This window comes from Teleopsis dalmanni, chromosome 2, assembly GCF_002237135.1.
Source record: "Teleopsis dalmanni isolate 2A chromosome 2, ASM223713v2, whole genome shotgun sequence".
NCBI lineage: Eukaryota > Metazoa > Arthropoda > Insecta > Diptera > Diopsidae > Teleopsis > Teleopsis dalmanni.
The window spans coordinates 9,890,380-9,902,342 of record NC_051847.1 but is presented as its reverse complement, the minus strand read 5'-3'; the positions used below and the strand labels follow the sequence as shown (position 1 = coordinate 9,902,342).

The window sequence follows — 11,963 nt, the reverse complement described above, 5'->3', positions numbered from 1 at the left end:
TCATCTAAAAATTATTAGAATCGCATCAAATTTTTCATTGGAGGAAGATGTACTCATGGATTGCAATTCAATCTTTACTTGCTTTGTTGTTAATAATATTAATTCTTTGTAGGAATGGTACTGAAGATTAAGGAAATCATAATTTGTTTGTTTTAATTCCGTTTGTTTTAAAATATAAATGTGAATAACCATGGGAATTAATATAATATAAAACACAATATTATAAATGCAAATTATAAAAGCAGATTAAAAGCAAAAAAAGTTTATTTATTACAAAATGAAGAATTTATCCGAATAGACGTATAATCTACTTCTTTCACTTTTAACGGATATGAGAACATATAGTACGCTTTCAAGGCTATTAAAAAACTATAAGTAGCACAGTGATACTCTGCATTGCGACATGTGCTGTATATGCAGCATATGCTGCACTTATTGCTCAATATGCTGCATGCAATTTATCAATTAATCTTGAAGTGAAAATTTAATTTATGCATGATTGCCCCTTTGGTTTAGTTGAAAAAAAATCATGCAAGCCGAAAATATTACAATGAATAAATTTGTTTATTAATTTGAATTCTCATATAAATTTTTTTAATAATTTTTCAAACTATTATATTTAATTGTGGCAGAAAGTGTAGCTAACGTGAGTTGCACTTAACCAAGTTAAGTGCATAATTAAGTGGCAGCATTGGCATCTATCAAAATCATGTTAATGCTGCCATTAGGTGAAAATCTTAATTATGACTGCAATTTGGCTGTGGAGTGGCAACGAAATTTTGTAATTAGTAATTTCACTTTTTCATTTATAATTTCTACCGCTGCGTACTTAAAATTATTAAATGCATTTTTTATGGATTTTTTCTACTTTTTTTTAGAGTCAACTAATCAAAATGTGTAGCGATAAGATACACTTTTTAATATTTACATAGCAAATACCATACAAAAGTATACCAGCTTGTCGTGCAGTGTAATTAGCGTATCTAAACTGGGAACAGTTTAAAAATAGCATAGATAAAGGCAACTATATCTGCTACCTGAAGAAAATTGCCAATTAACAAAATCATATTTTGCATAAAAATATTTCAAAATATGCGCAGATACATGTGCATCCATGCTTATAGAGGGGCATGTGAGTAGAGGGGCATGCTCGTAAATAAAATATATTAAGTTTGTAATAAAATTCATCGGTTGCGGTTAAAGCCGCGTTGTTAAAAATAAAACACTTAATACACTTTGGAGGCACCAATGAACGACCTCAAAGAATTTGCATGATATTTGCTTTATTTATGTGCGCTGTCTCAGTCGCAGTCAGAAGCGCAGCTGTAGTTGCCACTTTGTGTTGTCTTGTGGACAAACCACATTTTTTCCTCACTTAATCCAGTGCCACTATAATTGTTGTGGTCCGTCCTCTCACTCATATGCCGCTCAAGCTCGAGCGGTACTACGCTTGTCCACTAGATGGCGGCATTGATGAAGTCGGCATTTCAATTGAAATTTTTTGCAAGTTAAGAACTTTTATTCATTTTTTTACTCTGCTTCTTTCTTTTTTGTTGTCTTCATTGTTTTTTGTTTTTGTATTTAATTTTTTTAATAAATTTTTTGCAATAATTTTGCTTACAAGCGCCACATTCTGTAAACTGACACTTGACTTCGTTGAAGTTGCGCATGTGTAAGCTGAATAACTCTTCAAAGGCAAACCAAACCAATTTTAAGGAAATTATAATTTTTTTGTTGTTCTCGTCTTGAAGCCGGCCCTGGGTCTGCTGCATGTTTCTAGTGACTATGTTGCAATTTCTTACTCAGCTGTGGTATGAGTTAAAGTGTGATTTCAGTCAAAACCACAGACATTTCAACAACAACAATACTCGCAATACAGCAATACAGCCATACATCCATAACAAGCAGAACAACAACAGTAATAGCACTTACGTATGTGATGCCTGGCAGTTTGTTGTGGCATGCCCCAGAGTTTTGTTTATTCACTTTAGAGCGGTACTCTTATGAAATGTCTTATAAGTTGCTTTTTAATTATAAAATATATATAAGATTATATCAATATAATTAAAAATTGATATTGATATTGACAATATCATAATAACATAGGTATTTGTATTGCTCTTTACCTTTTACAATACGTTGTTCTGGTGGTTCCTTTTGCCATATATCTTTGTTAATATCCGAACTATCTCAGTTTTGAATGATTGATGTGGCAGTAGTGTATTAAATATAAATTAAATCAGAAAAATTGTTCTCTAGGTGTTCATTACGTTGTTCATCAATTTAACGCATCCTTATACCATATATCTTAACACCGCCTTTTTATATAAATAAATTGTTGGTGACACTTTTATGGCTTCAATCACAAACTCTATATCAATAAAAGCTATTGTTATAAAGTTTTCTTTTTCTTTATAAAGAAATTTATATTTAAATATGATTTATGTAGTCTATTATCTTAACTTCAAGCGCTTGAAATGTATAAATAACATAGGTTTGTTTCCCGATTTTATCATGTAAGGGAAACGAGTCTTTCACGAAAATCGAAGAATCTGCTGCTACTGAATTTTGATCATTCGAAAAAAATATGTATAGATGTTTTGGCATCTATTTCGCAAAAGCGAAATTTTTTACTCTCTTTGCTGAATGTTCAAAGTCTATTTGAGAATGCCTTGAATGGGTTAATGGGTCTTACAATTCATCCAATAGTTTTTAAATTGATATTCTTCATTGCATTTGAATTTCATTCCATGTTAAGAATTTTTGATATTCTTAAATTTCTATCTTAATCTATCTTATCTTATATATCTTACCTATATTCAGAAATATCTTTATATTTTTTAAATTTCTAGATAATGAAATTTTATCATTATATCAAATTTCACTGTTTTTTTAAAAGACACAATAAATTTGTGTAGTATACAATACTATTTACCGTTTTCAAAATACGTTTGAAAAAATTTAAGTTAATTGCAATGGTGAAGTTGATTATACCACGGTCAAGGATTATATACTTCTCTTAGCATTAATTGAAGGAAATCTTAAGATATATCTAACAGACACAGGATGAAATATAAGCTTTTGCACCAACAAAATAGATTCTCTCGGAAACTTCCAAACTTCCTACTACATTGAAACAGTTCTAGTATTGAACTGAAATCACGTCCTGCATATACCAATGTTATGAATAGCTCATTGTTTAGTCATTTGTAGCGATCTATTATGTTGGCTATTGCTTATTCATAGGAAAATGTATTTTTTTATACATATTTAGTCTACATATTTTTAACATTTTTTGTTGTTATTTGTTGTTATTTTCTTAAAGTTTTAATTTTTGTTTTGTTGTGTGGGGTACCAGCAGGTCCGCATTCTTTCAAAGGTTGCCAACTTTAAAGTAGAGTGGTGAGGCTTGCCTTGCCTGATATGTCTGTATGGCTTTTTAATCTGTTGATTTTCATATTTTTACTTCAAGTTATTATTTTTTTTTTCACATTTTTCATATATTTTTTTATTTTTTCTTTTGCTTTATGTCTATTACTTAACATTAGTAACTTAACGTTCTTAACTGACGTAGGCGTTTGCTCGTGGTAACTATAGTCCGAAAGAAAATGGGAATAAAAATTAAGCCGGGATTTCTGTATGTTTGTTGAATATTTTAGTTTTAATATATATTTTCTTAATACTTCCATCATGCGTCATGCTTCTGGTATGTTGACTTAAAATCAAAGAGATAGAATTGCAGACATTGTATAAAGCAAATTTTTTATAGCTTGAAGTATTACATATCGTTTTTTGCAAAATAAAAAATATAATATACTTAATAAATTGCTATTTTAAAACTCATATAAAACTCATAATTAAAGTTAAATTGTTATTTTATTAAATAAACATTCACTGCTTCCATTGATAAGCATTATCAGCTTCCATATTATATATATACTATATATACTGTTTATTTACATTTCATTTCCTGATTACAGTCAATTCATTGATGGACTTTCAATTGATTATTCTATAAGAAATTACGCGATATATATATATTAGTTCACTAAACTTCCAAATTTGTCGTCATTATTTTTTGCAAGACAAAACGTTGTGAATTATTTAATAATAATTAAGCAAAAAATGGTTGATATAAGAAGGTGGCAAGGTCAGTCATGAGTGCTGATTACTGCTTGATTGATAAAGCACCGTCAGTGAAGTTAATTATGTGACAGAGGCCAATAAACTTTTGAATAGTTTTTTTTGCTAAATTGACACAATGCGTATTGCAATTGAAATGATATGACAATATTAAAATGTAATTCGGTTGTTTTTTTTTATATTTATATATACTTGACCTATTTGAAAGCACAGCATTCATTTCAATGATTTACTACAAGGTTTTTGCAGGATTATTATTTTTGCAATTTCTACATGAAAGAGTGAATAATTACTCAATCTTTCCATTGTTATCACCAGAAAAATGTTTTTCAAGAATAAATATTAATAATATAATATATTATTTATGATTATCTATTTATAAGTATATGTTGATTGCACAGACTTTTTCAGAAGCACAGAATATTATATATATAATACAATATATAGAGAAAAATAAATAATTGAAAATTGTGCTTTTTTATATCATTTAATCCTTAAAAATAAAAAAGCAGAGACATCCCGGAAAACTTAATAGTTCACTACATCAATTTACTCCTTACTAGACAATAAATTTTTAACGATTGGTTCTTATCTATATAATTAGAAGAATAAGTATTTCTTAACTTTTGATAATATAAACCGCAATCTTCCAAAACGTTAGAAGCTTCAAGAAATTTATGAACCTTAATTTCGGTTTGCTTATTATATCTGCTTATTATTCTGCTTATTATAATATATTATAATATATTATATTATTTTGCTTATTTTATTATTATAATTATGCTTACGGATTATTATATTATGCTTGCACCAGACCGAAGCCCGGTAACGGGTTGTTGGCCAAATAAGTAAGTAAGTATTATCCTATAGCTTTTATTATGAATATATATAGTCCAAGACAGTAAACGTAGTGTTATTCATGACTATTTATTAAAACGACTGCATTCAGTCAGTTAAAGGTTGAATCCCTATCATATCAATATGTCAACAAGAGAACAAGTGATTGAATGGTACTCCGTACTACCAACTAGTGACACAGGTCACTAAAGGAGCTAGCTAACAGAGGCTACTAAACGCGGCCAAATATGATATATTTCTGTGAAGGAAAGTAAAGGAAGCAATTTTGACTATGAGAAGCAAATGAAACTAGGTTTGAAACTAGGTCCAATTGCTCCTCTGTGTATTAGGCACTTAATTTGATTTTGCGGAACACGCTACTATCTTTCTTCAAGAGACGCGGTTATATTGTTTTTTTTTTTTGTTTAAAATAATTCTTATTTTTTTCTACTTGTCAAGAAGTTGGGAATTTCTCAAATTTTATTAGTTTTGCATTAACTTTAAGTTTGTCATTCAATTTTATTTCAAAATGTTTTTCTGCTGCATAACGACCTACTTGCTTACCCACATCTCGTTTGCCTTTTAATTAATGTGACATTTTTCGAATCTTAAACGATTTGTATTTCAGATACAATTTCACTTAAGGAATTCTTTATGTTGACTCAATAATGTGGCATTTTTATGCATGGCGTTGTACGACTATCTGCTGCCCTTTATGATGCTGACGTTGATGATGGCCCTAAAAATGTCCATTAATTAGTGTACGCTGAAATATATTTCATTTCGTTTGCACATTTAAGATAAATTCGCAATTTGTGAGCATTTCTACGTATTTTGTTTATGTTTATGTTTATGTTGAATGTGCCAGCAGGAGCAAGAAAGGTAGCAACATGTTGCTGCCTTAAGGGCGTTAATAAACTAACTGCACAGTAGTGGCAGACAGTCTCCTAACTGATGTGCGCCCATAAACTAATATTCAGTTGTGTTGTGTTTATATGCTTGGGCTACCGTTCATGCTGTTTCGCTAGAGCCGCCGCGTCATATGTATTTGTCTTTCGAGTCTGGATTTAGGCGGTTGCGGCATATTCGCCAGCTCACACTCAAGCTGCCTACTGCACGAACTACAACAACCGAATACTTCAGGGGGTTTTATGGTTAAATGTTGACATCAAGGTGGAGCAATAGGCTGGTTGGGTTTTAATTTGAAATTATTGGCCTTATTTCTGTATGTGATTTGGATTCTTTATGCTCTTTGTGCAGATATTGCAAAATTGCTATTTAAATGAGCAGTTATGGCAATCAATTTTTATTGGATACAAGTGATATTATTTAATTAATGAGCAATTGAAATTTTATTGATATGAGTGGAATTTTTCTTATTTATAAGTAATTATTAGGGATTGTTGGAATTAGGAAATAAACATTTTTTATAAATGAGTAATCGTAATAATTGATTATAAAGAAAGCAGAAAACTTTAACAGGTAAATCGAATGTTGATACTATAATGACAAAATAACCGAATACAAGTTTATATTCTAATAAAATAATTGAATATATAAGTTCTTCTACATATATTTTATAATTATTTTCATCTTATTATAACAGATCATATTTCTTTTTATAATACCACATAATCTAGAAATTAATAAGTCAGTTAAAACGTTGTACCACTTTTAATTGGTACCACTGCCAACATTATTATTATTATTAAATTTACATTGTGTCCTAGAGATCTATTGTGCCCCTTCCAGTATTGTTCCAAGCCTAATTTTCTAATTGTAATATTCAACCTACATTATAAAGTTTTATTTGTTCATCGGTTATGAAATATAAATTTCAAGCACGTTTTTTAAGGTCTTATTCTTATTCCCTATAAAACCTACAAGCTTCATCAGATTAAGTTCCCAGTTTTGAGCTCTATCAGAATTACTATAATAATATTTAAATTCTTTATTATTCAACATTACGAGTATTAAGTGAAAAATGTCATTTATTCATATATGAAGTAGTAATCAAAATTAAAAAAAAAAAACTGTTGACTATTGCCAATCACAAATTCTCAAATTTATGTATAATTACCATATTTAAAAACTTGAATTCCTGTCAATAACGTGCTCTCAACATTTAATGAGACTATAATTTCATAGTCAAATCAGAAATTTATCTACTAAATTGAAGCAAAATATTTTAGCTGCGAACACAACAAAAGTGGGCTGTGGAAAATGCAACACTTTGACTCATTGGAGCATATAATTACATTAGCAAGTTAATTATTCGCCGGGTATGAAAAACAAATAATATTTCCACACGAATGTATCGCGTTGTAAACTATAGTTTCAGCCAATTTGGCCAACACTATCGCACTGGAAAATCTGTGCTAAAATGTTAATAGCGCCAACCTATTAACATTTTCTGGTTTCTCAACGGTCAAATAATTTCTTGCAATTTCTATGTGAACCTTCAGTACTTTCAGTACCTTCAAGTATTTGCATTCATAAAAATATTTGTATCTATGCATTTAGAAGTTATTTTTAGATACTCAACTTACGATTATTTTAAAGATAAATTGAAATTGCAAAATTACAAAGTGATTAGTCCAATTAATGTATTTTATACACGATTTTTGTGAAACAATAATTTTTAATTTCATAGGATATAAATTACATTTCTCTAACATATTCACTGACATTTGTACTTGTGAGCTCAGATTCCAATAATAATAAAAACGATATGGGTAGTAGTAATTTATTTTACTTTTAACCGAAATCGGTATTTACTGCCATATATACTTGAGCACTCAACTTAAGAATAACAAAAACATTAAAAACAATAACAACAACAGTGCCAATGAAAAACTCAATAGTAAAATAAAACCTAAAATAGAAAAAAAAAGAAAAATGAAAAACTTGGGTAAAATTAAAAACAGTTTCTCTGGAAAAACTTTTACAAAGCATTTTTAAAGATACATTTAACTTTACAGTAGTTTCGGAATCCTGCACACAGACACAGACAACCTTATTGTAAATCATTTACTTATTATTTACATAGAGTATTTATATATATATAGTTTAATTTTATGTGAAGTACATACAGTCAAACCTCTCTATAACGAAGTCGTGGGCGCCTGCCAAAAACTTCTTTATAGAGAGGAATTCGCTATAGAAAGAATCGTTATAGAGAGGTTCGCTATAGAGCGGTTCAAATATTTGAAAATCGCTGTGTTTTCAACAAAACTTCGTTATAGAGAGGCATTCATTATAGGAAGGTTCGCTATAGAAAGCTTTAACTGTATATAGTGCAATGGTATTCTATATAAGTTTACCCATTTGCGATATAATCTAATTGGATCTAGAAAAAATCTATGTTCAAAGTTGCTACCTACTCTTTTTTACTTTTTTTTTATTATATATAAACGAAGATCAAAGTTCAAATTAACAACAAATAGTCACATTGACTAACAAAAGACTTTTTTAAAAATATTTTTGAACCATATGGCATCTAACTTCTCTTACAATGCATACAAACTCGTCCACACATTATTCTCAATAGTCTGAATGGCCTGACATGTACTCGTATAAATGTTGTTTTAAAATTTAAAATCATATAACTGATTTATACTATATGTATACATAACATATCGTATATATACAATATGTTACTTAAAATTAAGCTGTAAAAGGTTCTAAATCAATTCAATATACATGTGCAAATTATTTGTTATTAATTTTTGTTGTTTTTTGAATCTTGTGTTTGGCTATTCTATATAAATCTTAGTCCAATACCATCCTCCTACTTTATTTTTTTTATAAAAATTGTACCTCTGTCAAACTTTTCCTTATAAATATAATTTAATTATTACCATAATCTAATAAATTTATAAGTTCGCTTGATATTTTGGGCCAAGTTTATGCCATCGAATAAGAATTAATGATTATTTTGGTTTGGCAAAGAAATCGAATCTTACTTCGTGACCTAAAAAGTCAAGGATGCAAATAAAAAAAAATTGCAAAAAACCTCTAATGTACCAATTTGACAGAAGTCTTTTACCAAATTTGTCTTACAAACAAAAACTATAAAACTATTGCTAATTTCGTGACAATGCGTTGACAACTATTTACAAACACCTACACTTTGTTTTCAACTCAACTTTTGAGATACAATAAAAATTTTTAGGCATAAGCGAAGGAAATAATCAAACTAATAATATATCTTCCTAAACATTTTTTTTTGTTGTGTTGTGGTTATAAAATACATTTGGTTTAAATATAATATTTAAAATATTATTAAAAAGATTAAAACTCAGTTTGAGTGCCACACCTCAGATTCATATCCAATTTTTGCGCAAACTGACAAGAAAGTGTCTTAAATGGAAAAACATATCGAAATCCCATGCAACTTGGCAAATTTAGCAAATAGCAGTCGAGTATTTCAGATCAACGTTCGCAGCAGGTTTTCACTTTCAATGAGATTGAGATTTTTAGTTATGACGTGAATCTGCTGTCAAAATTACACAGAAAACGAAACAAAAATCGAAAATCAATTTCGCAACAGGTTTTTGCAACAAGTTGTGGTTGTCAATAAAAGCAAAACTTCGCGCAACATGTTGCGTTGCATCGAGAATGTTTCAATTATTGGCCATGCAAACAATTTTTATAAAAATATTTTGCAAAAAAAACTCGTATAAAACATCAATACTGATCAATTTTAATTTCATAATTTTATACAAAAAAATTCATTTATTATTAGAAAGAGTAGTGGTACACTATGATCTACGAGATCCATTGTAGTATCACTGCGCAGAATCTCCTAAACTAGCCCGTACCAAAAAAAATAATTGGCAAACCCAACAAAATTCCAGACCTCATTCTGTGCAATAAAAGCCGAATTGTATTCGTCAGCTAAACTAGTGTTCCTGGCAATTGGGCTGCACGGATAGATGAAATGGGCGTAAGTTTCACTCTGCTCGTTATAGATTTTGTAATCGTCATTGTCCTGTATCCAGAGAAGTATTAATTTAATTTTGATAGTCAACTTCGATATGATATTTTTGTAATTTCTAATCAATATTAGTATAAACACTAATATCATTCATAGTTAAATATTATATTTAAGCATTTTCCAGTAGTTAAGTCTACATAAATAGTAATATTTTTATACGAGTACATTTCAATTTCATTAAAACTTAAAGCACTAATCTCTATTATTTGTGAGAAAGCAATCACATCTTGGTTTTCATGCTTAAGATTTTATATTATTTGGTAACTTATATTAATTAGATTTCTTTATTGTTACAGATATCACTTATTTTTCATTGTTTGACTGCAGAAGTTGGAACAAATTTAAAGGAGTCCAAGAGAAGCAGTTAATTACAAATTGTTAGAAGACACAATTATGCGTCTCTTCAAAACACGCAAATCCATTGATACATATAGCACTACTTCATCTCCGCACCATTCACAGCATATCAACAATTCAGCAGTGGCAACATGTACTTCAAAATTTACCAAAACGATAGCAGGCAGTTCAGCAATTTCTTCTTCACTGCCTGATCTGCATGACTCACCCGTCATGATACTCAGCTGCACAAATCTAAGCACAAGTGGTCTTACGCCTCCACGTGCGCCATCCGTAGCCAGCACGGTGAATAGCAGTAACAGTGGCGCCTCATCACATACACACTCACCACTGCATTTAACGCCAGCGCATAATGCAAGTGGACGTCAAACACCCTCGGCATTGTCAGTGGCATCACTCAATGATGCCACCTTACAACGTCATGCGGCATTGCCTACACACTTTCACAACAACAAATGCAACAACACATTATACGTGAATTATGGTGGCAGCAGCAATAATATAGCTGTCACTCAGCCGTACTATCAGAAATTCGGTAATCAAAGTATGGGTCAACAACGCAATGCGTCATCTTCAAGCAGTTGCATATATGAAAAGAGTAAGAATGGTGGCATTTCTCTGACGCCAAATGGTAATGTGAGCAATAAGGTCTGTAATGGTGGCTCAACGATATCTTTAATGGCACCAAATGGTAAGTGTGCTTTGAGATTCAATAAAATTTATGGTGCTTTGGGTTATAAAAATCTCTTTCTTAAAATATATTTTTTAAAATATGGCTATAAATGTTTACGGATTAGAGATGTGCTTAGAAATAAAATTTGTAATTGCAGTTATTTTACGATCTAGTTGTCAACTATTTAAAAAAAAAAATTTACTTTTTAAAATAACTTCCTTTCTCACTACAAATACAAAAAATACTCATATAATTCAACCACAAATATTTCATTCTATTAATTTAATGCCACAACTTATACGCAACATAAATATGAGGAAGTGTTTGGCTACACATACTTTACTACTACAACTCAGATATATATAGAACTCTTACAGTGCAACTCTTACTTAATTTAGTTAAATATTAGATACGATCACTCCGCACATCGCTCTTACCTATACTGTAACATAAGTGATACAGTCGATGCGGAACTCCATTTCAATGCACATAATCTAATCGTTAGTATAGTGTTACATCGTGCTCCACTTAAGATATAACCAATATGGATTGATTTGTCGTATCAACAGCCGCTTGTCATTGAAGATCACATTAACAACAACAACGACAACATGAATTTAGTGTGACTTTAGCAACAACAGTACGAGCAATATAGTTTCTGATTGACAAACAAAGATGATAAAATTAAAGTCAGTGCGGTCAAGATTAAACTAAGATGACCTCTAGGGATGCATAAAAATTTGGATTTCGTGGACATTAGACTTACAAAAATGTTTTGCTTTAGTTGATTTTAATAATCGAAGCAATAATCTATTTAGTCCTAAAACTTTGAATACGTAATATCATTAAAGAAATTAAATGTCTCAAATCTATGCAGATATCTCTGAATTTTTACAAAATTCCATAACCATAACCAACGTCTATAAAAATAGATATAAACAATCTTTTAAGTTT

At 30.0% G+C, this 11,963-nt stretch overlaps 1 protein-coding gene across 1 annotated transcript in view; it reads left to right on the top strand.

Moving 5' to 3' along the window:
- Nucleotides 1–10,372: 10,372 nt before the first annotated feature.
- Nucleotides 10,373–11,963, top strand: part of LOC119685504 (ice-structuring glycoprotein-like) — a 23,863-nt gene continuing 22,272 nt past the window's right edge. Inside the window, exon 1 of the mRNA XM_038099802.1 lies at nucleotides 10,373–11,027. Within this exon, the coding sequence (XP_037955730.1) occupies nucleotides 10,373–11,027 (655 nt within the window). The remainder of the gene's footprint in view (nucleotides 11,028–11,963) is intronic.